Consider the following 26184-nt stretch of genomic DNA (forward strand, 5'->3'; position numbering starts at 1 on the left):
CAAAGGTTCTTAAATACCAAGCAAGGTGCATCCCTTGGAGAATGGCCTCCTTGCTCGTTCTCCTGCTGGCACTGCACGCCAAGTGCTTGAGTGAGATTGCTTTTTTGAAAACACAGAGCCAATAAGTGCATGTCAGTAGTCGCCCGTATTTATCTCCCCCTCATACGGTCGTCAGTCCCTTTCCTTCCCCTGCACATCACTCCAGTGCCAAACCCCAGGCTGTGCTCCGGAGGTTTTGCTGGGGCAGCATCTTCTTTGGAGCCATGGGGAGATTTGCCCGAGTGAGTACGACAACAGTTTTCTCCAAACCTTGAAACCACAGGGAAAAAATTATTCGCAATTTGTTTGTGATTTACTATGAAATTCAGCAGACTTTGGGTACACAGGCAGTGCCTGAAAGACCCTTGGGACCGTCGCTCGCGGTCCGTGGGGAGGCGTAGGGGAGCACCAGGAGCCTTATCGAGGAAGGCACCAGCACCCACGATGCACAACTGCTCACGAGGTTCTTGGAGCAGCATGGCAGAGATGGGGCAGGTTTGGCTGGAAGAAAATGTGAATTAAAAATCTAAAAATCACTATTTTAGTAATAAATAAAAACATGTAAAGTATCTGTTTTCTATACAAAATACAGAAAAATAAATTTTAAAAGAGGATGGATCTTCAGCAGAGCCTCAGTGGCACCGTGGAGCTCTGGGGGTTTCCTCACCACTGCCTGTGGGAAGGGTGAGTGGAGCCAAGTGGTGACGGGCCCTTCTGGAGCGCATGGCTAGGCAGGTCACTCCTTGCCTTCCTGATGTTTTTTTTCCAACTTGATGTTTGACCAGTGACACAGTAAGCATATGGTACAGTGGCCGCAGGTCAGAGCCCGCCCCAGTGGCAGCGCAGCTGTGAATACCACCCGCAGCCCAGCTTCAGGTGCTGCAGCCTGACACGTGCCACCACCGCAGGGTCCTCCCACAACATTTACCAATCATGCATCACATTACTCAAGTTGAGAGTGTTTTGGTGAAGCGTCTTTCTTTATGCATTTCTTTCTTTTTTTTCTTTTTTCCAGAATTATTTTTAGACTTTGACCCAAAAAAAAAGTTTAAAATTTGGAAACTGTGTCTCGTGTCTCCCGTGCAGGCGCAAGCAGCGGGCTCGGCACACTCCTCACCCACCCACGGAGCCAGCCGCCCCATGCCCATGCCCGTCAGATCCACCTCCGCCGGCTCTACCCCAACGCATGTCCCACAGGACTCGCTTGCAGGTGTCGGGGGAGATGTGCAGGAAGCTTTCACACAAGGTGAATATCACACAGAGCTGAACCAACTCTGATGTTAATCCTGCCATCATCATGTTAAAGAGGGGAGATATAGGTTAGATGTGAAGAAGAAAATCTTCCCTGTGAGGGCGGCGAGGCGCTGGCCCAGGCTGCCCAGAGCAGCTGTGGGTGCCCCATCCCTGGCAGGGCTCAAGGCCAGGCTGGACGGGGCTGGGGGCAGCCTGGGCTGGGGGGAGGGGTCCCTGCCCATGGTGGGGGGTGGGAACTGGATGGTCTTTAAGGTCCCTTCCCACCCAACCCATTCTGTGATTCGATGATTCTATGTACAACAGAAGTGTAACTTGCCAATATTGAGACAATAATTACGAACCCCATTTCTGTGCTCTCAGCCAGTTTGGGGGCACATTTTTAATCTTTACAGCTTAATGGAATTATTTCTGTGATGATGATCTTCCCACCCAGAAAGGTAGGCCCGCAAGTAGTTTAACAGTTAGACATTAAAAACTGGTCATATTTATAAATCTGGTGGTTAAACTGTGCCATGATTCACAAGAGGAAAAAAAGCAGTTTAATGACCAGAAGTAGGAAAACAAGCAGTCTTCTTACCCAGAGTATTTAGCTAACAGTTACTCACCTCTCTGCTGGTTATGAGGCAGAAAGGAAGATGATGTTTTACAGCACAACTCAGTGAAGGCTGTTCCTAATGGAGCAGTTGGCAGGTGTGCGCATCTGCAGAACGGCTCACTTGCTCTGCTAGAGACACAGATGTGCAGCAGCCCCGTGGGGAGAGGAAGAAAAAAGTGCTAAACATGAGAGGAGAGGAGAGGAGAGGAGAGGAGAGGAGAGGAGAGGAGAGGAGAGGAGAGGAGAGGAGAGGAGAGGAGAGGAGAGACTGTAACAAAGAAGCAGAAGGATCCACAGGACAATTAACATTTTCTTGCTCCAATGGTTGGAGTTCCTTCTTGTGCAACTTTTCTACATGTTACTCCTCTCCATGTTTGAAAAGAATATCACTTTCTGGCCTAAACCCATTGCTGCCGACTGCTCTGTAAGTAGACATAAGAAGTGCTGGATTATCAGGTAGTTTCTGTGTCCACCATGTCCTCCATTTCTTCGGTCAAATTGGTATGGTTGGATCAGATGGGTAAGCTGTCCATTTGTGAATAATACAGCTTATCATGCTTTGAAGAAAATCAGGGCAGCAGTTGACATATGTATTTTTATTCCCCAACTTCTGTAGGTAGTGTGAGTTTATACTTAGATGCTGTCACTCTTTTTTTTTAAAAAAAAAAAACAACAAAGTTTTACAGTCACGAGTTTCAAAAAAGTCAGGCTTTTCCATGTCAAAGGCATTGTTGGCTCAAGAAGGGCTCCCAAATTTGAAGACAACCAAATGAAATGGAAACTTATTCATCTCAGTGCAGACCACTGCCTCTTCCTCAAACCCTGAAGAGACTTGATCCTGGCAGTGTTGGAAGGCGGCAAGCAAAGACATGACTGTCTGTCTGTTGTCAAGAAACTTGGCAAATATTTTTTTGACCTTCAAGGACCATCTCACTGCAAAGGAGGGGGAAGTTAATTATTCTTCAGTCCTAGCTACTTCAGCTCTGCTCGTGGTAGAGAGAGCAATTCCCAGTAGGAACGGGTGCCCATGCTCCGTATTTCTCAGGAGTGGTGTCACTGGGTTTTATGTGCTGTTTTCTTCTCTTTTGCCCATATTGGTCCAGAACTCTTCATCTTTAGCACTCCAGAAGCATCCCAGGATGTAGAGCTGTGAGAAAAACACCAGCAGGACCTGGTCTCCCTGGGTATTTCTGACAGACACAGAGGTTGTTTCTGAACATGATCCACGTTTCTGGAGATGGACATCCACTCCTACTTTATATTCTTCTTATTGACAATAAAAGAAAGAAGGACACAAAATCCACCTCTCCCTAATGCACTGGCAAGGACTTCACCTGTTTGCAGGCAGAGGCAACCAGCGAGCAGCATCTCTTCATATGGACCTCTTGGTACTCCATGGGAAATCCCAGGGGGTATCAGACATCCCAGAGCCTGTAGTGCCTGGATGCTGCAGCCTCTGCTGTGCATTGGTCCTTTGCAGTAAACAAGAGCCCTCGCCTTGCCAGAGAGGCCAGGTTGTTTATGTCTTTAGAAGATGACAAGTTGTATCACAGACAGTCACAAAACTGGAGGTGGTGTTTTCTCATTCTGGGTAGGGAAGATTGTGAATATTAGTGTTAAATACCTTTGTCAGATGGATGGTCTCCTCTTCAGAACAAAACATGAAAATAAACTTCCCAGAGCTGATGGTGTATCTCAAAACCAAACAGATTTTAAATAACAATTTGCATTTATCAACCACTCATTGGATGTATCCTTCCAGGAGAATATTCTTCCTTGCCTAAATGAGCTGCTGCTGGAAGAAGGTGAGGAGGGAGACTACAAAATGGTAGCAGAGAACCAGGAAGCATCAGCAAATACTTGTAATCGGTATTTGATGGCTGGAGTACTACAGCAAGGACTGTGAGCCCTTAGCCCCCGGCATACTTGACAGAGGGAAAGGCTGTTACTTGTTCTCCAGAACTTCAGCTGGTGAACGGATCAGGTGATGGCGGACACCCAGTCTGAAAACACCGACTATCTACAACTCATCTGTGGGAAGGATATGTCTTTTCCTGATCCCATCGGTAGGAACAAGCTCCTCATCTCTCTAAACACTTCCAGAAACGACAGCAGAAGCAGGCATTTCCAGGGAGGCAAGATGCCAAATACCAGAGGCGCAACACTCCATCTGTTGCTGTGGGTGGTCCAGTCGCCTCCTCTTCATCTCTACAACAAGTTTGATGGTACAGCCGAGAGCTCTCAACTGATTTCTTTGGCAGCTGCTTCTCCTTCCCCCCTTTGCAGGCTGGCTTTCTTTTTCCAGGCTGCATAAAGTGGAACAGCAGCGCAATGAGTCCTACCAGTTACTGGGAAAATCTGCTCTATCTGCCTTATCGTTTTCCCCTTTCCTTTTTTAATTAGGAAGGCACAAAGAGATGAAATGATCTCTTTTCTGCTGCTAGGAGTAATGAACACATGATTATAGTAGTACATTAACTGTCCTACATGATCTTTTTTTCATTTTACAGTATTGCTTCGGCATCCAAATTTGCTCCCTATCCATCTGTTTTTTTCTTCAGAGATACAGGCAAAAGCCATGACAAAGCAAACTTCTCTGCACAGTTTACAATCACCAGAGCTGTCTTCCTCAAACTCCTGGCTCTAGTAGAAGTTGATGTAATTAATCAAGGGCTCATTCATGCCTTTCACCTGAATGACTGGCTCATAAGGGGATAGTCTTCGTTGGGACCTGTTGGTATTGCCCAAAGTGAAAACTTGGGGGGTTTCCTAGGTTTTTAACAGCTGACAGCATCCCAAATATATGTTGCAATGAACCAGGTGTTGTATAACATGGTTCAGGGCTGGGCTGAGGACCCGTGCAGCACCCACATCACAACAGCTTGGTGTCAGTGGTGGTGGCAACTCCCCAGAAGCAAAAAATCTACAGGCAATACCTGGGGTACACTTATTTTAGGGTGTTTTTTTAAAACAAAAACATTTAAATTATTTTTGCTAATTTTTGCCTATCACCAAATTCTTATAAAAGGTCATGGTGGGAGAGAGGAAGAAAAGGGACTGAAGGTCTCGGTGCTGCTCCACCTCATGCTGCTGTGACCTAGCAGCGGGCAGAGATGCCAATGTCTTGTCTTTCCTCCCAGGGCACAAGTTCTCCACAAGCTTCCCCATCAATGCGGGGAGGTCTAGAGAAGGAAACCTTTGAAGAATCAAATCCCAGTGATCTTGATCATATAGTCTTAAGCTTAGATAGGTTTCCTCCATAGGTGATCGCTTGACCTTCCACTTGGCCAGCGGGAGAACGCAATAATGCTGTATTAGAATAAAATGCTTCGATGGTGTTCCAGTTGAAATATCCAGATACAGAGGCCACCATCTAATTAGAAAACTAATTCTGCTGTTTATCATCTTGGAGGAGAAGAAAACAGTCCCTCAGGATTTGTCAGATGCCAGCAGAAAGGTGGATCTCTCCTTGTATAACTTGTGCTTATCCTCTCGTGATAACCACAGAGGTGGCTTATTCAACTACTAGAAAAGCTCTTGCAAGAAAAAAATGGTAAACAAACTCCATAACAAGTTTCCTGGCATGATCCTTCCGGAAAGGCAATCTGCACAATTAGTGCTATTTCATATTAATCATGCAAAATCAGGCAAATTCAAGGCAAGTGGAGAACACAGGAAACAGGATAAAATTTCTCTGTTTTCACATAATAAAATAATTGAATGCTACCAGGCAGGAGGGCTTCGGGTGGCTTCTGCACGTACATGTCCAGACGAGCTCATTAACATTATTCATCTGTTTCACAGGGGAGACAGGCTGGAATTTTACAACCTTTTACTCCCAAGAGTAGTGCCAGGGAGTGCGGTGGCCATGCTTTGCTGGCACATGCAGTGACAGGACTCGGGACATCTAGAGACCTGGATAAAGTGGCCTCCACTGTGTAAGAGATGCAGAGGAATCCCCCAAGCCACAGGTCCCAGACCTGTTGGCCAAAATGTGCATTTTTTTCCTGGGAATTGCACACTGTTTGTACATGCACAGAGACACCCAGTGCCTTATGGCTGCCATGGGCATGATGCTGGTTGGTTGGCAACTTAACCTGGAGGAAGAAGATGACGATGGAAAGCACATCAGCTGAGTGGCATGCTCTGGCAGCGCTGGAACAGCACTAAAATCCATAGGCAAAATGTAGGAGCAGGCGCTCTGATGGCACCCCAGCCAAGGACAGAGTAAAAGCCAGCACAGCATTTGGGACATTAAAGCAGCATGTCTGGAATGAGACACCCAACTTTAAACAAAAGTAAATGTGTAACATACAGTTGTCGTTACCACAGTTCAGTACAGCCGCAGAATGTCACATCAAATGTCTCCAGTGATTCCACACGTGTTGTCTTCATGCCCTCACTGGAGTAAATGGCAGGACAGGATCCCAAATGCCAAGATCTTAGAGCACTGTCAGACACTCAGCATCAAAGTGGTGCTCCCGGAGGCTGTGCCGGTGCGGACATCTGGTGCCTGTGTGGGCTAACAGGCTGCTAAAGCCATTTTCTGTGGGCAGTTAAAGCACAGGAGCGGCCAAGGTGGGGCCAATGAACCGCTGCAGGGACCTGCTTCCAGCAAAGCTTCAGCTCAGGGCTATCGGCTCCGCAACGTGAGAAACTGCAGCCACGGACCACCTACCGGGGCAGAAAACACGACCCCACACCATCAAAGCCTCCAAATAAAATGAAAACAGTGCCGGGCAAAAAGGTGCCAGAGGAAAGGGGGCTCAGCAGGGATGAGGAGTCATATCCTCAAGCATCTGTGGGCACTGGTTGGGGGCTGCAAAGCTGGGGCTGCGATCAGCAGGATGCTCTGCTGCAAGAAAATGGCTGGCTCTGCCAGAGGGCCCAGCACGGGGAACTAGAATAGATGGCGCAGAAGATCATTATCTTCCCAGTGTCAGCAAGAGGCAATAGGCATCATCCTAGGCAGCTTCTGCTGGCTTTGCTCATCTCTTTCAGGAGCAACAGCCAGTTTGATGGTTCCTCTGCAGTCCGTATTACCTTGCTGTTCCCAGTCGTTCTTGCAGAGCCATGGCAGATGTTCAGGTTTCTGGTGGGGTGGCCAGGTCCCTCAAGCAGAGGCTGGCACAAGATGGGTGTCCAGACTGGGACTAGGCAGGTCAGTGTCATAGTGGGGGACAGCAGAGTGCCGTTCCCCCTGGCTGTGTGGCACAGTGAGGAAGAGGATTGCTTCCTCCAGCGATGCAAGAGGAGAGCTCTGCAGAGGCCGAGAATTCAGTTATCTGTTATTCTGCTCAAACCTCAGTGATATTGATTGCAACAGAGAAGCTGGTGGTGATAACGGCTTTGCACAAACAAAGAGCGTGGATGAGCTGCGCCACGGCCAGCACGCAGCAGCTCCTGTTGTGGGGAGAGAAGCATCTGCCCTTGAGCTGCCGTGCAAGTGCTGTCCTTGGCAAGGAGAAGAGCGGTGTGATAGCTAATTAGACAAACAGGCAATCAGGCAGCCAAGCAGAACTGGGCTGTTTCAGAGTAAATTGCCCCCCCTCTCACTCAGCCGAGTTGCTTGGATGGGGCCCTGCCATGTGCTGCAGCGTCTGAGCTCTGTCCCGGGGAGGGCACCCGGTGGGGACCGGTGACGGATGCATGGCTGAGGAGGTGAGCAGTGGCAGCATGGCAGGTGTTAATTCCCGCTGTTTGTGTGTCTGCTTTGCTCCCAGGTACAAGGAGGAACCTCCGCAATGACCTGCTAGTCGCAGCTGATTCCATCACCAACACCATGTCATCGCTGGTGAAGGAGCTGCATTCGGGTAAGAGTTAACTGAGCGGCACGTGCGTACAGCAGAAAAAGGAGAGCTTGAAGCCACAAGATGGAGATTTGTCTTTAGATCTGCTTTTTATAAAAACCATTTGAAAAGTGTAATGTGAGATTATGTGCTCGTTTCTTCAGTGATATAATGAAAAATATTTTTTAATAGCTGACATCACTGAGAACTCCAAATACCTTCTGAACAGGCTTTCCATTGATTTTATCACTGATAGTTAAGGCAATACTCTGCGGGTACCATCCAGCCTGGTGGCACCATTGGGTGATTCACAGAGCGGACTCACATCTAGCTCCCGCGCTCCTGCTTATATTGGTCCGTGCATGTATCACAGCACCAAGCGGCTTTTCCAGAGTACCCTGCAGGCGTGTCCTGGACCACTTAGCAGGCAGGAAAAGTGCCGCTTCCCAGTCCCACTTCTGGAAGTCAGAGCTCCTTACCAACACGAGCTGGCGAGTCAGAAGCTGGGGCAGATTTTTTGAGCGAGTCTCCCCAGACTGTCGCTCGGTGGCGGTGATACTCGAGCAGCAGGTGGGACTCCTCTGCAGTGAATCCCTGTTAGACACCGTAACCAGAAATATATAGTAAATGCATGTGAGGCCAATTTCAACAAAGTATTAAACAGTGATGTGGAAAAAAGATAATTATTCCCTTCATGCCCTTTTACTGTGCCAGTGGAGGTAAATGCCCTGATGGGCCTGGAGCGGCTTCTGCTGTAGCCCAAGGCTGCATCCTGTGGCTCTCGAGCCTTGTCAGCTATGATCATTTAGTATTTCAGCAGCTTGTTTGTGGGCTGCCTTCTCTTTTTAAGAAAGAATTAAAGCATTCTGTATTCAGACTGAAGCTCACAGCTTCTATTTTGCCAGCCCCTCGCTGTATCCAGTAGTTGCATTGCATAATCCCCCCCATAAACTTACCAAATTCTGCATTAAAGCCGGTTATGCTTTTTGTTCCCACTGTCCTTAATGGAGAAGTCATAGTTATAAACCAGGTTGATATTTTACTGCTAAGCAGTAAATCCACCCCATCTAAACCCTGTGTCTTGGCTGCTTACACAGCTGTGAGTTAATAAAGTCTTTCATGAATGACAGCAGCATTGCTGGTGCCATTGCAGTGAAGGGCCGTGTGTTTCTTCAATAAATCACCATGCTGGAGACGAACAGCTCTCTTCCCTCTGGGCTGAAACCCGGTGAACAAGCCCTCTGCCCAAAACAGATGTCTGCAGTACTTTATTTTTTGCTTTTAATAGAAGAGCACTTTTGCAGCAGTATGGCTGAGTCGGGGCTGGCTGGTGGCAGAGCTGAAGTGTCAGCTGGACCTGCGACTCTCCTGCTGTCCTCCGAAATCCCAGAGACTTTGGCAAATGCAAACAGCCTGGGTTTGTGCTATCAACAGCCCTTTCAGGCTTGTCAGGGATCGTGCAAAGCAGTTATGGTTCACAGGGGAGTGAAAATGGAATTAATTACAGTCTCCTACTTGAGGTTATGCAGATACTAAAGAAGGCTCCCTTGAAAGTATCTGAAACCATTCCATTTGTGTAAATTAGGAAAAGCATGAGTTATCCTCAGCTGATGAGAGTCAGTGGGATTTAACATATATTGTCCCGGAGGTAAGCTGTGAGAATAGACACCTCCTCCAGCCCCAGGCTCACCCGATATAGCTGCAGGCATTGTGTTCAGAGCGTTTTGTGAGACACTGGTGCGTGCACCACCCACGCCTCTGTTTGTCTCTCCGTACCTTTGCACAAGCTCAGAAAACAGATTCCTTTGGAAAGGAAACACTGCGCCGGGTTACCCTTGCTAGATGGGCTCCCAGAGATGCTCTGACTGTCGTCATCCCCATCCCCCCTCTCCTGCGCCGATAGTCCAGTGCTCCTGGTCCTGCTGAGGGAGCACCAATGGCATTTTTACTCCCGACTGAGCTTAAAAAGACACACAGTGCTGCTCTCCAGGCACCGGCCGTGCTGCTGTGGGAGGTGGCACAGCCCCTGCCCTGCAAAGCTGCTGAACAGCGAGCAGGCTCAGGACGCAAAGCAGCTGCTGAGCTCCAGGTCGCTTCTCTTGTTATTGAAAATGCATTTGGTTTTGTCAGTGATCTCTTTGGCATTACGGGCTCATCGGTAGCCATCGCTGAGTAGGCAGAGGCTGTGTGCCTCCCAGATGTCTCACCGGTCCTGCTGTCAAAGCAACAAAGCAAATGTTTATAAGATCCCCTTTGATCAGATCGATTCAAAACGCTTCAGTTCGTCAACTTGTGCCTTTCATTGCACGGTTTTCTCCCTCTCTCTGCTCTCAGCAGCATGTGAAGTAGGCAGAAGTGGTACCACCACTCATGATAACCATTACCTGTTTACACAGGTCTCATTGAAATGTTGCACAGAGAGATATGAGCCATCATCTTCAGAAGAATGTGACCTTCTGCTCCCACTCTCTGCTACATAAATACGAGCCTGGCCATAAACTCTCTTCAGCTTAACCAGAGTTAAATACAATGAACAGCCAGTGCTCAGACATAAAATGAGCGCCTGTCCCGGGGGGCACAGCCTGTCACCAGTTACGTGGCTTTGCCTCAACGTGAGCATCAGCTCACTGAACACCTTGCGTGGGCAGAACCTGCAGCACCAGGAGGGACCCTCCAAGGTTTTCACCTCACCATAAACCAGTTTCATTTTACTTCTGAAAGTCTAAAAAGCCTGAAAGTCCTGACTGCCTTCCCACTCTATGCATTGTGCAGGGCGTTGTTGCTTACAGTGAATGAGGGACTTTGGTCCAAATACAGCCTGGGCCAGATAGTAGTCCACTCTTGGGCAATGTAGGCACCGCTTCCAGCTAGCGCTCTACAACCTCTAGTCATCTTACCACAATGAAGTGGGGACTCTTTGGCCACCAGCAGCGAACAGGCCTTTTGCCATTGGAAGGATGGTGATGCTTCCACCCAGGTTCTCCTTGGGAGCCTGAACACTTGCCCTCCTTCCCCTCCAGTGTCAGCAGTGCCTGAAAAGCCAGTTCTTCCTTGCCACGGAGAAGTGTTCCCCAAGCATCTATTCTCTCACCTCCTTGTCTCATGTCTGCTTTTCTTTTTTGTTTTTTTTTTCTTTTTTTGAAGCAGAGGAAGAAGATGAAGAAGAAACAGAAAAAATGCAGAATGGAAAGGACCAAGGTAAGGGCACAAACTATAGCCACAAACTATATCTGTAAAGTATTTTCTGACTTGCTTCTCTGCAGGAGCTCAGGGTGCCATCTCCATTTGGAGCGGGAGAAGGCTCTGAGTGCGGGCAGCTCTGGGTGGAAGCAGCCCCGCGTTGCTGGTGCTGCTGTTACGCCACCTGCAGACACGGCACAGGTTTATCTGCTGCTCTGGCCATCACCATGCTGCTGGGTCGTTCTCTCCAACATCTGCCATGGCTTGAGATGACACCATGGCCAGGGTTTCTTCAGGGTGTGTATTCAGCTTTCAAGAATGTTTTGCTTTCAGCAAAGGTCATGCACAGGAATGTGTAAGAAGAGGAGGAGTTGCTCTGAGTGCTGCGAGAAGCTCAGTTCAGAAGAATATATTCAAAAAAACCAAAGTGTGGGCTGGTTACTAATGAAGTCCCTGAGCAGTGGGACTGTCATCTGCTGAACCACTGCCTCCTGTGACCTTGGCTGGACAAATGTTCAGAATTACTCTGCTGATGGTAATCCCGTGTAGGCAGTGCCATGGACTGAACGCGGTTTCACAGGAGGTCTCTTTCATCTCCGCTATCCCTGGATTGCAGGTTTAGATGCTTATCCTCCCCAGACCACATCGTTCTTCAGTTCAAATGAATCCATCACACATACTAGCAGAGTTATTCCCAGGGCTGGAAGTGATCATCGCAGGCATGGAGCGCAGCCCCAAGACTGGCAAACAACCGTGCAGCATATGGTTGAGTTGGAGGGGTCTGCAGGAGGTCCGTTCCTCATGCCACAGTCCACAAGCGAACACAAAAGCACCTCCCAGACCCCCCCTTGGGAAGAGACCTTGCTATGGGGTCTCTTGACTTTTGTTTTCTGTGTCTTAAACAAAAGCACAAGAAACAGGCTTGGACAGGTTTGAATCAGCCCGAGCATTTGTCTCACTTGAGACAAACCTAATTTCAGCATCAACAAACCAGAACTTTTTATCCTTTTTTTGTTGTACACTCATTTTCCTTCTGGCTAAGCTGAAGTGGTGGGGCTTATGTTTCTCACCAACAGAGCTCGTTTTCCTATCCAGCAAGTTCTGCAAAGCATTCAGGTGTTTGGAAATGCTCTGCTTCCTGACAGTTTGTCCATCAGGATTAGATACTACAGGTTTGTGTGAAGAAGTGCTCAATGTGAGACATTATCAGTTCATAGGAAGGAATGCAGTAAGTTTTATTTTAGCTAAAACAGGAGTTTTCAAGGCAGAATTGCATTCGCTTTAAATCACGGGACCCTCTTTGCCCTAGAACATTCCTCTTCAGTTAAATATTTTAGATGCTTAGCAGATGACCCTTCTGCTTTTTTCCAAATGTGCATTGTATCTTGCATGGGAAAGGGGGATTCTGAAGAGTTGAAATATGATGTATGGTAGCAGAGACATAGTAAGACAAATTCAGCTCTGTTATTCATTGCAGCAGCGCTGAAGCTGGGGGGGCACTGAGACATGTAACCAAAAGCAGAACTTGGTCCAAAAGCCTTCACGTGGAATGTAAACGTTATCTCTGCCAGAGAGTAAGTGATTTCTTAATGTCACAAAGTTATTGAGATAAAAATCTGGCAGAAAAATCAAGGAAAAATCAATACATGAACTGCAGTCCTCCTGCAGAGTGCGTACACTACGGGAGCTCCTTCAGACACCAAAGCAATGGGGCGTCAGGCTCTGGGGTTTGTGTGGGCTATGTTGAGGATGGGTGTTAGGAAAGCACTTGGTCTCTGCCCACGTTACCTATAGGGACCCGCGGCCAGGATGCCCCAGGCACGCGGGGTCCAACGGGGCTGGCCAGCAGCACCCTGTGCCCACACCGAGCTCTGCCTGCCCCGACACTGTTCTTTGCACAGTGACTTTCTGCATCCCTGGCTCAGCAAAGCTGCCCCTACCTGCAGCAATAGCCTGTTACTTCTCCACCTCCTGAATCAACAAGAAGAAGAATCACTTGCAGCTTGCGTATTCCCCAGCTTCTGCAGTGGTGTAGGCAAGGGGGACGCCAGTCGTCCTCTCGGGGACTCTGCTGCAATGTGTTTCCCAGGGACAGCATCACCCTTGGGCTTCCTCACAAGTTTCTTCACAAAGTTATTTCCTATTTCTCTGTGTCTCAATTAATCAACCTCAGAACTCGCTTCCCTGCTGGAAAGGCTTACATTTGTAGGCTTGATATAGCAGTGGCGTGGTAGGGCTTTAGCAGGATGAAATCATCCGGGAAGACTCCAAGTTGGCTGCGGCTTTTGTGGTTAGGATTACAAATTAAGCAGCATCTCCAGAGAAGATGTCTACAAGGTTTCCAGGCACAGAAGAGCACAGTCGGGAGCTGGCAAAGCCACATCCATCCAGCTGTGTTAGACGTCACCCCACGGCAGTTCAGCCAGCCTCGGTGCTCTCTTTGCATTACCCCTTCTTGAAGCCTGGTGTTACATATCCGTACATTGTGTGTGTGCCAGACATTATTCCAGGTCAGACACCCACTGGGCTAAGGCTGTCCCGCAGTCACTGTTTGCTGTGGCCCTGCTGCCTCTCTCCAAGACAGCATGGTCCTCTTGGTGACCAAGAGGTGAACCCATAACAATGTCACTTGGAACAAGACTCTCCATGAGCTGGACCCTTCATGTATTGGCCATTTGGGTTTTATAACCTCCATATCACTGAAAAGGGGACTAAAGAGCTGTGATCTGCTGGAAAAAAGTGCCTGGTTTGCAGACCCATAAAATTTGTTAGACAAAAATATCCAATTTGAAATACAGTTGTCCATACTGATCAAAACTATAGAGAATGCAGCCATCCCTTCCTGGAGGACAGGACAGAGTCCATCCTCAGCAGATTTGCAGGTGACACCAAACCGGGAGGAGTGGCTGTAGACCAAAGCATCGCGTTGGCATCCAGAGGGACCTCAACAGGCTGGAGAAATGAATGGGCAGGAACCTGATGTGGTTCAACAAGGAGCAGTGTGAAGTCCCTGGGAACAACCCCAGGACAAGCAGGAGGCCACCTGCACACCACTTTGCAAGGAAGAACGTGGGGGTCCTGATGGACACCAAGTTGACCATGAGGCAGCGACGACCCCTTGTGCAATAAAGGTGAATGGTTTCCTGGGCTGACAAAGCATTGCCAGTCAAGGGAGGGGATCCTTCGCCTCTGCCCAGCACTGGTGAGGTCACCCCGGGAGTGCTGGGTCCAGCGCTGGGCTCCCCGATATGAGAGGGGCACGGACTGGAGAGAGTATAGGTAAAGGCCATGGCAGTGATTAAAGCATTGAAGCATCTGTCACATGAGGAGAAGCAGAGAGAGCTGGGATCAAATCAATGTGTGTCAATAACTGATGGGAAGGATTAAAGAAAACTGAGCCAGAGTCTTCTCAGTGGTGGCCAGTGGCAAGGCAAGAGGCAACAGGCACTCGTCAAAATACAGAAAATCCTGCTTGAACATAAAAAACAGTTTTGTACCGTGAGGTTGGTAAAATGCTGGCACAGGTGGCGCAGAGGTGTGGGGTCTCCAGCCTTGGAGCTACTCAAAACCAGATGGAACAAGGTTCTTAGCAGCTTGCAGGGGCTGAGCCTGCTTTGAGGTGGGGGGATGGACTGAGCAATCCCCCGGTGGTCCCTTCCCACCTCAGCAATGCTGTCATTTCTGGGATTGGATGAGATCAGATCACCTTTCTACCTGCCTTGTATTTTGGAGGACTCGCCATTTATCCCAGTGCCTATAAAGCTGTTTACAGGCTGGAGAAGAATTGCCCCTTAGAGCAGTAAGAGATGAGGAGGGTGGCTTTTTCATTTTGCGGGGAATAAAATTACCTGATTTCTAAAGATGCCTTTTCCCCTGTGTTTCAGGTTAGATCGACGACCACAGGCTGTACAGTAATTCAGGTAAGGATGGATATATTTTTTTCTTCCCATCTCCAGCATCACAGTTCTGTACGTACCATTGCAATGTGTAGGACCAAGTCCCTGGACACCTGTTCTTTATCTCCTATTTCTGTACAAGGAAGGTTCCCCGCCTGCCCATTGCTCTGCAACCATTCAAAAGGGCATTGAGTCTTTCCTTGTAAAGACCCAGTTCTGCTCCTGCTGCAAACAGTGGGAAAACATCATTAACCTCAGTGGGAACAGCATTATCTCGCGTTTGATTGGTATTGCTTCTATACTGAGAGGCCTCAGCCAGGAAATAGGACCCTATTGTGATGGACACTGTCCAGTTGTACTAAAAATACAATCTCTACCCTCAAAGAGCCTGCACTTTAAGTTATAATAAGGCACAACAGATGGATAGACAAACAGGTGGCTGAAGAGCACGATAGAGTGGTAAGGGAGAAAGCCTGAGCCCTGTGGTGACAATGCCTCTGAAGGACCTGAATAAGATCCTTATCTTCCCCATCTGAAAAGCTGGTAGGAGGGTGCCCTATCGGGTTTCTACACTGCCCTTGCACTCACTGGAGGTTTCCCACAGCCACAATGCCCATCTTTCACCATTGCCAGTGAGAAGGAGGGTTCTCGCAGCAGAAAAATGTGCTGCAGACACACACGTCATTAGCCAGCACAGGACGGGGACGGGCGTAGTAGGTCACCTTCCTCCTAGGAACCTTGTCCTTCACACTGTAGCTTCCTTAGTTGCAGCAAACAGGCAGAAGAAAGTCTTTTATCTTTAACTTACTGGTTCAGACCCAGACCATGGTGGTCAGTGGCTGTGGACCAGGTGAATTAGTTGAGATGGATCTGAAACACAATTTTGCATGATAAAGCCACCACCATGGTCCTCTAAAGGTAATTTGCAAAAGAGAAAAAAGAGGGTTTGCCCTTTCTGCCTCCCTGCCATTTCAGTGGTGGATAGAGATAACCCGAAAGTGGCTTGAGAGTTTTTCTGATAGTTTTTACATTAGAAATTCAAGTCCTGCCTGATCTGGGAAACAATCTGGTAACTCAAGAAGGAGTGAAATTATACCATTAGAGAGGAAGCCAGCAATGGAGAGCTGTTTATACTGCTGTGTGTGGCTTTTTCTTAATGTCCCTTTAACTCTAATGGCTTTGGAGAAGAGGATGGCTTTGACCCTGGTCACCCCTTAGCCACTGATCTGGAGATGAGCAGTTACCTGTTCCCTGAGAAGCCCAGCAGTGCCTCCAACACCACCAGTGACTGCGGCTGATGAGCGCTAAATTATAAACAACTGAAAAAATAAAAGTGAGAAATTACTTTCAGGTTTTTTTATCATCCAGAGAAAATTAAGAAAGACATGTCAGTGAAAGAAAAAAATCCTTTAAACCATGGTGGTTCTTCATTAAGTTCCTCGCATTCCTGTTTGTTGTGCCAGGACTTGTGATGGATCGTCCCGAGCCTTCATGGTGGTGATGTGGTCCTGCCAAGCGGAACCGGTGGTTCTGGCCACCCTTTGGCTCTGGGTGCCTACCGATGATGGGGGTGGGGCTGGGTTGGGCAGCACTGTCAGGGGCTCTATGTTAACAGATCTTCGCTGTCCTGGGGGGAAAGTGCCCAGCACCAGCCTCACCTTGGCTGCAAGGTCAACTGTGACAGCTTACAGACCTTCACTGGCAGGACCTGGGGACCTGCCCCAGCACCATGGTCCTGGTGTCATTGACTCGGGAGCTCATGTTCCCTCTATGTCCCAGGTCTTCTGGGGCCCAAGGTAAGGAGCTCTGGGCTCAGCATGGTCATGGTGGCTGCCACACGCTTGGTCTGCACCGAGCTTGCCAGGGTGGCCCCAGGGATGCACAGCCCCAACCCGAAGGTTCAGGAGGTCCCAGGAGAGAAGCTCTGTGACCATGCAGGAGCTGATCTCCAGAGCCGTGAGGGGTCAGGCTGGAGCTCTGCTCTCTGCAGATGCTGACATCACGGTGTGTATTTCTGATGACACAGGCATGGAGGGCTATGCTTACGATCGAGATGTCTCCCCATCCTTTGGAAGAGGCACGTTTCAGCCAATACATTCACCATCGTGCAACTGTGACCGATCTCAACCACCTGCTGACAAAAGCGGCTTTCTCCGAACCACCCAGAGGGCTTTCCCCATGGGCACTTGCCTCTTAGGTCATTGCATGTACTATTTTCCTCCATGTGTTTACTAATGATAATCAGACAATGCCCCATCAAACTCAGCAGTTTATGGGAGGTTATAAAAAAAAAAAAAAAAAAAGGAAAGCTAATACTCCCTGCTCCTGCTAAGCGTACTGATCTTTTTTGATTTCTTCCCACATGGTGTCATGGAGTCATCATCACGTCACATGCTGGTTATTTCCTCCTGACTTCTGCCCCTCGGTATGCATGAAAAAAAATGGGTGTTAAGCCTCCTGGGGTCCCTTGCGTGTGACATGAAGGGGATTCTGCCTTCAAAAAACCTACCTTCTGAAAATACTGTGCTGTCTGTCAGTGTCTGGTTGCCGTCACGTGATATCGCGTGTCGTCCTGGTGAATGGCAGGGCATGCCACGGGTGAAGGGATGCACAGCCAGAGCAGCAGCAGCAGTGATGGGCCACCAGCCACCTGCCTCCCGGCGTTCCTGGCTCTGCTTTCAGACTGTTAAAAAATCTCCCTTTACAAGCAGAGAATTCAGGGGCGACCATTGCTAGGCTTAGGTTAGCATCTCCGTGTTCATTTTCAAGAGTCCCATTCAGTTTTGTTTAAAATTAGGAGAAATAACCAAGTTGTGTAGTCTGAGGCTGAGCTCACCACGCTCTGATCCTTGCTAGGCTTTTCTTCCATCGCTGCTTAGAAAACATTGTAATCAGTTCCAATCACTGGTGATTTTATTTTATTTTTTTTCCTTGCTGCTTAGGAATGATATTTTTAGTGGAAGGAGCTGAGTGCCCTAATGCATCTATAAATATTTATCACAGGTGATGAATGGAAAGGAGTGATAAACCCTGAAACCAGCCCTCAGCTTTTCTTCCTGTCTGAACCGATATGTGGCCTCGGTTCTCGGTGGAAAGTGCTTGTCGGGTACCTACAACCCTTGGGGAAAGAGAAAATAAACAACGTGGTGGCCACAGATTTAGTTGAATATAAATATTGTGAATGAGCTGTCAAGAAGGAAAGGAAAGTGATGATAACCTGGTGTAGCATGTTAGCTTTAGCCTGCCAAAGAGAGTGTGCTCGCAGGGACAGGGAAGGGTTCATGTGCATTTTCAGCTGAATTTGCTGAATTAGGACCTGCAGCAGCTTTGGCTAAAGCTACAGGCAGGTTCGAGCACCAAAAATAGGAAGGCTTTGCTGATGGCCACGCTCAGGGACCTGCCAGGGCAGTGAAGGCGGTTGGCAGCTGGAAGTGTTATGGCTGTGCAGGCATCAGGGTCTTCCTCCTGCTGACCAGAGGTGCAAGGGACCAGGGAGTTTGCATCACACTGGTGGGATCTCCTGGCACCTTGTGCGGGTAAAAGCCTGGGGGTTCCCAGCTAAGCCGCACTGGGGCCAGCGGCTGAGCCATGGGCATCCTCCAGGAACTGGACGCCTGCACCAGCAGCAGTGCCAGAGGCGGGGGACTGCACCGTGGGGCAGCCCGGGGTGGTGATGGGAGAGCCCTCAGCAGCATGTGGGATGGTGAGGTGGAAGTCGTCACCTCTTCAAAGGTGCCAGGGTCCAAACTGTAGCACAGAAAGGGAAGGATAGGATGAATATATATCTCCTGTAGCCGTCGGGGAAGGACATTAAGCACGAAGCCAGGATCACAGGGGAGTGTCAACTTTGCTGCTTTTTTCCTGTTATTACTCACCCTGTGACTTTCCCTTCTCGCTTTTGCTACCATGATTGCCAGGAGGCAAAGCCTCCTGCCACAGCCACCACCTCCGCCGCGAGCATCTCTCTGAGCCTGCAGTCCAGCCACAGCTGGAGGAGGTGCAGGTGGCACTGCTGGGACCTGCCACCACTGACTGCCACCACTCCGGCTGGTCGGGCGCTGAGGGGAGACATTGGGAAGACACCCCCCAACAGGGGTCTTGCAGCCAGCCCTGCTGGGGGTGCAGATGGGAGGCAGCCATCGCCTCGTGGGCTGACGCAAGCTGAGGTACAGCAGGGAGGGTGCTCGTGCCTCTCCTTCCCCACCAAGCACTGCTGGTGACAGTCAGGCAAGCTGGGGCGTCTGGGCTTTGTTTGGAAAACCTGGAGGGATCAATGGGGGTTTGTACAGACGCAGCCGGGACATCATCCGTGTATGTTAAATATGACCCTGCGTGCCATGGCTTTGCATTACCTCCCCGACAGTGCCATTTATTTCAGCCAGCAAAGTGTTTTAGCAGATGCTTTATATTATTGCAAGGCTGGGGCTGCAGGGTGGTGCTGGCTGATGCCGCACTGGCTGCTGCTGGGAGGATGGCATTTGCCCAGCAAGCTGCCGCTGGAGTGGGAGGAACCTGTGTCCCCGCTGATCTGAAGGGTCCTGGAAAGGCCACGGTCATGCAGGCACAGCTCCGGTATCGGGCACCCTGCAGCCAGCAAGAGCAACCAGGCACTGGGGTGATGGAGAGCAAGGGCAGCTGCTGGCCTGGTCTATGCATCAGATCACCAAGACCTGATCTTAATTGCACTTGTCCTCGTTAGCCTGTGTCTGATAGCTTCCCTCTGCTATCGCTCAGAGGTGACAGGAACGATGCCACAGCATCCCCCCAGCCTTCCCCTGCAGCACACAGTGATGCTGAGGAGAGGGAGCTTGGCTTGGCGCTGCCCTGGGCTGTCATGATGTTACCCAAGGGTGTCATTCAGGGAGGTCACCGCTGGTCCCCAGACCCTGTCAGTGAAGCCCAGCTGGTGCAGGTAGTCCCAGTGCTGTGCGGTCTGCCCTCACCGTGCCACTGCCCCAGGCATCAGCCTGGCACTGCAGTAGGCAGTGTGGGATTGAGGCACGGACTGGCCCAGCAGGGCCCAGGAATCATGGGGACAAACATGAATGTTCCCAGCTGTGCCATGGCCATAAAGGGAGTTCTTGGGCCAGGCAGGACATTCGGGATCATTTTGCACCCCAGTAACACCAGGCAGCTCCACCGGTGATGTGCTGGGACATCATGCCCAGCACCTCATCTTGCTTGCAGTTAACTTTGAAACCTGCTTATGAACTATTGTTTGCCTTTGGAATAATTGCCTTAAACCCCCGAGGGGAACAGTTCAGGCCAGGCTTTAATAGATGTCCCCAGGCTGTGTTTTCCTCCAGTGTCACTACACCCCAGCCCCCCAGCTGCTCACCCGAGTCCTTGCTCAGCACTCAGGATGCAGCGTCCTGGAGGCTGCTGGGGAAGTCTGCCCAGCCACACCAGAGAGCCCCCGGGGTCAGTGCCGGGCATGTGTGTGGGTATGCACATGTGTGCCTTTGTGCATGTGTGTGTGTGCATGCACCCCTGCGTGCGCCCACGTGCACTGCAGGCAGCGTGTCAGTGCTCTTGGGAGATGCGCTGGGTCTGAGTGCGCCTGCCAGTGCCCCCCTGCCCGGCTCTGCCGCCCAGCATCTGCCCACAGCCTTGAGGCTGCTGGTAAAAAATAACTAACCACAAATATGGTTCTTTTCTTTCAACTGTGGGAGTTTTATTTTATGCAACTGGATGGTCATTTTTTGTCAGGACCCAGGAATGGGAGTCACCAGCTAAAAGTAGGGCCAGATGCAGAGCCTGGGGAGGATGGCAGGGCCCCCGGCAGAGACCGGCTGGGCACAGCGCTGGCAGAGCCAGGCAGGTGCAGGCAGCAGGCAGGGGCCACGGTGTTGGGCGTTGCTGCTGAATCCCATGGACAGTGCGTTGACACAGGCTGTAGGGAACACCTTTAAATGAAAAAGCAAAACGCTACCTACAAATATTTTCTCATGGGAAAGTTACCCAGACTGAGCCGTGTCCCTGCGTTAGCATGCCCAGCCGGTGCCCCAGTGCCAGGGGTTGGTGCCAGAAGAGGGAGACCACCAGTTTCCATGAGGTAGGGAATAGGGATGGGCACAGTGCAGTGTGTCCTGCACCCAGCTGGTCTGTCAGTGATGTGCGAAAGGAAGGCAGCAGCTTTGGCCACTCATGCCATCCCTCAGCATATGGGTGCTGAGGCTCCCCCAGCCCCAGCCATGCCCACACAATCCCCAGCAGCACAGCCCGGTGGCTGGGGGTCAGGGATTGCACCAAGCTTTGGTTCCGTTCCCTGTTCCTGGTGCCACATGAGTGCGGCTGCTGGTGAGTGCAGAAGTAAGCGGGAGCATCCCTGGGAGCAGTTGGCAAACCCGTGCTGGAGCCGACGCTGTAAGTGTTGGGAATGTCTCTAACAGAAACCTGTACACTGGAAGCCATGTTCTGTCACCTGCCAAATATTCAATAAATTCATCTCATCATTAAGGGGTGTCTTGTCCCTTCACCACAGAGGTGTTTGAGAAAAAGGAAAAATAAAAAGGTTTTTAATAGGAAATGACTGTTCCAAAGGAGCACGCAGTATGAGAGCAGCTGCCGGCGCTTTGCCGTGGGTTCGTACAGAGCAGCGGAGTCAGGAGATTACCCGCATTTGTCATGGCTGCAGGTCACTGGGAGCAGACAGAGCTGCCTGTGTTCGAGGACCCAGCATCCACCACATCTGTGCCATCAGCACGGCACCAGAGCCCCAGCCCAGCTGCCCCCATCCCACCAGATGTTCCCCCCCACTGCACCAGCAAGCACATCTGGTGGTGGCAGAAAGGGTGAGGGCCGGGCTTGGAGGGCAGTCAGGCATCAAGGCGGGAGCATCTGCACCAGACACACACACACACGCACACGCACACACCCCACCCGATCCCTTCCCAGCACAGTATCAGAAACTGTACGGGGGGGGCTGGGGTTTGGGATAGCTGGTACCCAACCCCCCAGAAAAGGGCCCTGCAATGGTGGGGACATTCTCACCACTGCTCCCCCCAGATGTGGAGCTGGTGATGGAGGGATGCTCGTGCCCCATCCAGCCCTGGTGCGCCTTCCATGGGGATGCCCACTGCCGGACCCAGCAGCAACGCCTGGACCCTCCTGTGACCAGTGCTGAGGGATCCCCCAGCTCTCACCATCCCCAGGCAGAGCCGCGGCTGGCGGGGGCAGGCTGGGCTCACGGAGAGGAAACCTTAGCCCCCGGAATCCACAGCTTGATGGGCACAGATGCAGCCCCTCCACTTCACAGCCCCGATTTGGCACGGCACTGCCCAGCTCCAGGCGCTCATTTGTTTTAGGGATTAGGTGCCTCTGTGGGAAAGATACAGACCCTACCCACAGCCAGGGGGGCTCCCGGCTGCCGCCAGGCCTGGGGCAGCTTCCTGCTCCTCTCAGTCCAGCGTGAGGTGAGAGCAGGACCAAGAATCCCCCGGCCAAGTATGTGCCCGGGGGGAGCAGTGGGTGCTCCACCCCCCAACCTCTCAGCAGTGCCCAGGACGACCTGGGGACAGAGATGGCAATGTGATTTGCACACACCAGCCCACACAGGGACAGTGTGACTCGGGTGGGGAGGCCAGTAGGCGGCCATGGGGATCGTGTCCATCACCAGACCATGCTCGCAGCCCACCACCTCCTGTTCATGGGGACCAGCCCCACAGCCCCTCTAGGACCCCTGCCCCAGGACCCCATGCTGCTGGGCTGAGCACTGCCTGCACCACAGCTGCCTGCAGGAATGGGGAGCCGAAGACCAAGACATGGCACGGGGGCTGCATCAGCCCCTGCTCATTCACATGTGCACACACCTGCACAGAGCATGTGTGCTCACTCCCTCATGCACTGCCTGCATGCACGTGTGTGTGCACACTCACATGTTGTACATGCACACTCCCCTGTGCACTGCCTACCTGCTCAGCTGCATACCCACACTGTGTGTGTGTGCATGCTCACCCATGCACCATGTGCACGCTCACCTGTGCTTTCAGGCCTGTGCACACTCACACTCACGGCTTGCTCTCGTGTGTGCGTACTCCCACGCCCCACATGTAACTGTGAGCAGGGTCCCCATGGGGTCACATGTAAGCGTGCACACAGGGCACGGATGCATGTACCTGTGTACACACCCACATGCATGTGTGTGCACAGGCATCGACATGGACTGAAATGTGTGCAGAAACACGTGTACTCTTGCACACACACAGAGCACTGTGCCTGGTGCTGGTTCCCCACGCCGCCTGTCCCCTCCGTGCCCCTGGCACCCCTGTCCTGCCCATGCACCCTACTAGCCATCACTTGGGGACATTGAGCCACCACACTGGTCTTTCCCCAGGGCTTCTGGCAGCTGCCTCGATGCCCCGTGGGAGGGCACAGTGGGAGGACCCGCTGTCAGCAGCACCCAGGTCCCAGTGATGACTGAGGGGACTTCCACATGCTACTTCCAGGTGCAGCCCTGACACACATCCTAAGGGTGAAGAGGGTCCCCCACTGGCCCTGCGCCCCTTCCCTGGGAGGGTGTGGGTGCCGTGTGTCACCTGGGTGCTGTACCAAGGGGGATGTGGGTCCTGTGTGTGCACACAGGACCTGTTTGCAGGCTGCAGCCAGGGTGCCCGTCCAGTGGCATCCATGTCCCTGTCCCCTGCCCCTCAGTTTATCCTGTAGCTGACAACATTTTCACACCTTGTTAGTGCCAGGTTTAGACCCAGCTACCCCCAGCCCCAGGAGGGGGATCAGCTCCTGCTCAGCATGGGGCAGATGAACTCAGCCCCACAGAGACCCCAGGGACCCCATGCACCCCATGAAGACCCCAAGGACCCATGTGCCCCACAGAGACCCCAGGGTCTCTGTGCACCCCAAAGAGACCTCAGGAGCCCTGTGTGCCCCAGGGACCCCATGAGCCCCACAACCAGGCTCAGACATGGGTGCCCATTGCCAGGCTCCCCCAGCTCAACTCCCACCCCCCTGCCACCCTCCAGTGCTACAGCACAGCCCATAGGCCCCCACCCAGCAACAGCCCTGTGTCCTGAACAGTGCTCATGGGCACCCAACACCTTGCAGCGTGCAAAGCCAGGACTGGGGTCCATGCACCCGTCCCCACCCCTGGGACCCCCCCTGGGCCTTTCTCAGGGGGCAGGGGGCAGGGTGTGTGGTACTCTCCCTTCCCCTCCTGCCTGGGGCATGGGTTGAGCAGGGGGTCCCATGGGTGCCACTCCCTCAATCTAAAAGGGGGGGGGGGGGGGGGGGGGGTGGCCAAACACAGCTGTCCCCGCATCCGTGCAGCTCAGCCACCCACAGCCCCCTCCCCTGGGGCAGCCCCTGACATGAGCCCCTGGGATGTGGGGCCCAGCTGGGGGCAACCTGCTCTCCCCCCACACTGGGTGGGGGCCTCCGTGCCAGTGCCTGACCCCGGGGCCAGGGGTGCTCCTCGTTTCAGATAATCTTCTGCCCCGCCACAAGCTACTGGTGTGGCCCTTCCCCTGCCCTTCTTCCCCAGCTCTCCTCTTCCTCCTCCCTGCCCCACACCCCCCCAGCCTGCCCCCACCCATGATTTATGGGGGAGGAAGGGGAGCGCCGAGCACGATTATCAGTGGGCAATCACAGAGCAAACACCACACTGGGGTGGGACACAGAGGGTGCGGCTGTGGGTGCCGGGGCGCCCGGCACGGTTCCTGCCCCAGGCTCTGCAGGGAGCTGCCAGTCCCTCCCCAAGGTCCCAGTGCTTGGTTCACCCACACACCCTCGCACGCACCCAGGTGCAGCCAGCTACCTCATACAGGCGTGCCCTGAGGACACTCATCCCCATGTGACATATGCTGTGTCCCCCTGGGGACACGTGCTCCCAGTGCCACCAGTGCTCCCACAGCCCCACACGGTCCCAGTAGCTCCTGCACCCCAGCTCCCCGCGCCCCATGCCTGCTGCCCTGCCCCAGCAGGGGCTGTGGCATGCCAGGGGGTGGCACAAGCCACTGTGGCACTTTGGGACAGAGCACAGCAGACATAGCCCCACTGCAGCTTCATGAGGTATCTCTGAGCCCCTTCCAGCATCCTGCTCCTGCAGGCACAATGCCAGGTTGGGGACATCCAGGTGAGGGGACAGAGCATGTGGGGTCCATCCTGGCCACGCCCTGCCACGCTTTGGGATGCCGTGGCCATCAGCCATTTCTGCAGGCTTGTGCAGAAATTCAGCGGCAATTACATAACAAGGAGCCATCGGTCCTGAAAACGAGGTCAGGCAGCGGTGGGGGAGGCGGGAGGAGCAGAAAGGACCAGCCGGCAGCTGCTTTCCCTTCCCAGGCCACAGCAGCTGTGGGAGCCACATGCCAGGAATGGCACCAGGACGTGGCACAACATGTTGGCCCTGCTCAGCAACAGGAGTCCTGAGAGCATGGCAGTTCTTTGAGCCATGTCAGCATCACTCCTGCATCCCTTGGGGTCCCTTGAGCCATGTCAGCATCACACCTGCATCCCTTGGGGACCCTCTGGCCATGCTGGCATCATGCCTGCATCCCTTGGGGTCCCTTGAGCCATGTTGACATCACGACTGCATCCCCTGGAAACCCTCTGGCCATGCTGACACATCACGCCTGCATCCCTTGGGGACCCCCTGGCCATGCAGGCATCATACCTCCATCTCTTGGGGTTCCTTGAGCCAAGCCAGCATCACACCTGCATCCCTTGAAGTCCCTCTGGCCATGCTGGCATCACACCAGGTCCCAGGCTGCCATGGAGCCAGAGCCATGGGGCGGACCCCATCCCCAGAGCAGGGCTCTCAGGCTTTGCTTAGCCTGGGGGTGTTCGGACCCAGACAGAGGGACTCCAAAATGGAGCCGATCTCCCCCATCAAGGAGCTGGGGGACCTGTGGGGTGCAGGCAGCAACAGGAGCCACTGCAAGCGCAGTGATGGCCCGGCTAGCAGCATCACCAGGGAGCAGGAGGCAAACATGGGGCCCTACTGCAGCAGCTCTGCCTCTTCTTAGGGGGTGCCTTCTCACTGGTACCACTGCCCTCATTACCCCCACGTCACCCACACACAGCCCACCAGAGTCTGTGGTGAACACTGCCAGGGCAGTGTGCCATGGTCCTCACACTCTGCATCCCCAGGGCTCAGCACAGGTGCCTGTGGGAACAGTGCCCCCCAACCCCAGCCAGGCCACGCACCAGCCCAGCACACCACACACCAGCCCAGCATGCCCCACACCAGCCCGGCATGCCCCACACCAGCCTGGCATGCCCCACACCAGCCCGGCATGCTGCACTGTGCCCAACGCATGACGCAGGCTCCCCCCGCGCCAAGGCAGGACCAGCTGCTGCTCCCTCGGCGGCAGTGCTGACTAACCGGCTGACCGTGTGTCACCGGCTTAATTTGGTGCCCGCCCTCTTGGTGAGATTAATTAATCCAATCCCCACAGCCAAGCCCCCAGAGGGAGCT

General features: G+C 52.3%; 1 protein-coding gene across 16 annotated transcripts in view; it reads left to right on the forward strand.

Annotated features, from left to right (window-relative positions):
* The window catches only part of DTNB (dystrobrevin beta), a 214843-nt gene extending 193631 nt beyond the window's left edge, over window positions 1-21212 (forward strand). For 12 of the 16 annotated variants that reach the window (XM_055809648.1, XM_055809643.1, XM_055809642.1 and 9 more), the window contains 5 exons: window positions 1126-1285; window positions 7612-7701; window positions 10822-10875; window positions 14742-14777; window positions 16780-21212. In XM_055809648.1, coding sequence (XP_055665623.1) covers window positions 1126-1285; window positions 7612-7701; window positions 10822-10875; window positions 14742-14746 — 309 coding nt within the window. In that variant the 3' untranslated portion in view covers window positions 14747-14777; window positions 16780-21212. The remainder of the gene's footprint in view (window positions 1-1125; window positions 1286-7611; window positions 7702-10821; window positions 10876-14741; window positions 14778-16779) is intronic. The other 4 variants (XM_055809646.1, XM_055809649.1, XR_008747996.1 and 1 more) reach the window with 3 other exon arrangements.
* Window positions 21213-26184: the final 4972 nt, after the last annotated feature.

Source organism: Falco peregrinus, chromosome 7 (genome assembly GCF_023634155.1).
Source record: "Falco peregrinus isolate bFalPer1 chromosome 7, bFalPer1.pri, whole genome shotgun sequence".
NCBI lineage: Eukaryota > Metazoa > Chordata > Aves > Falconiformes > Falconidae > Falco > Falco peregrinus.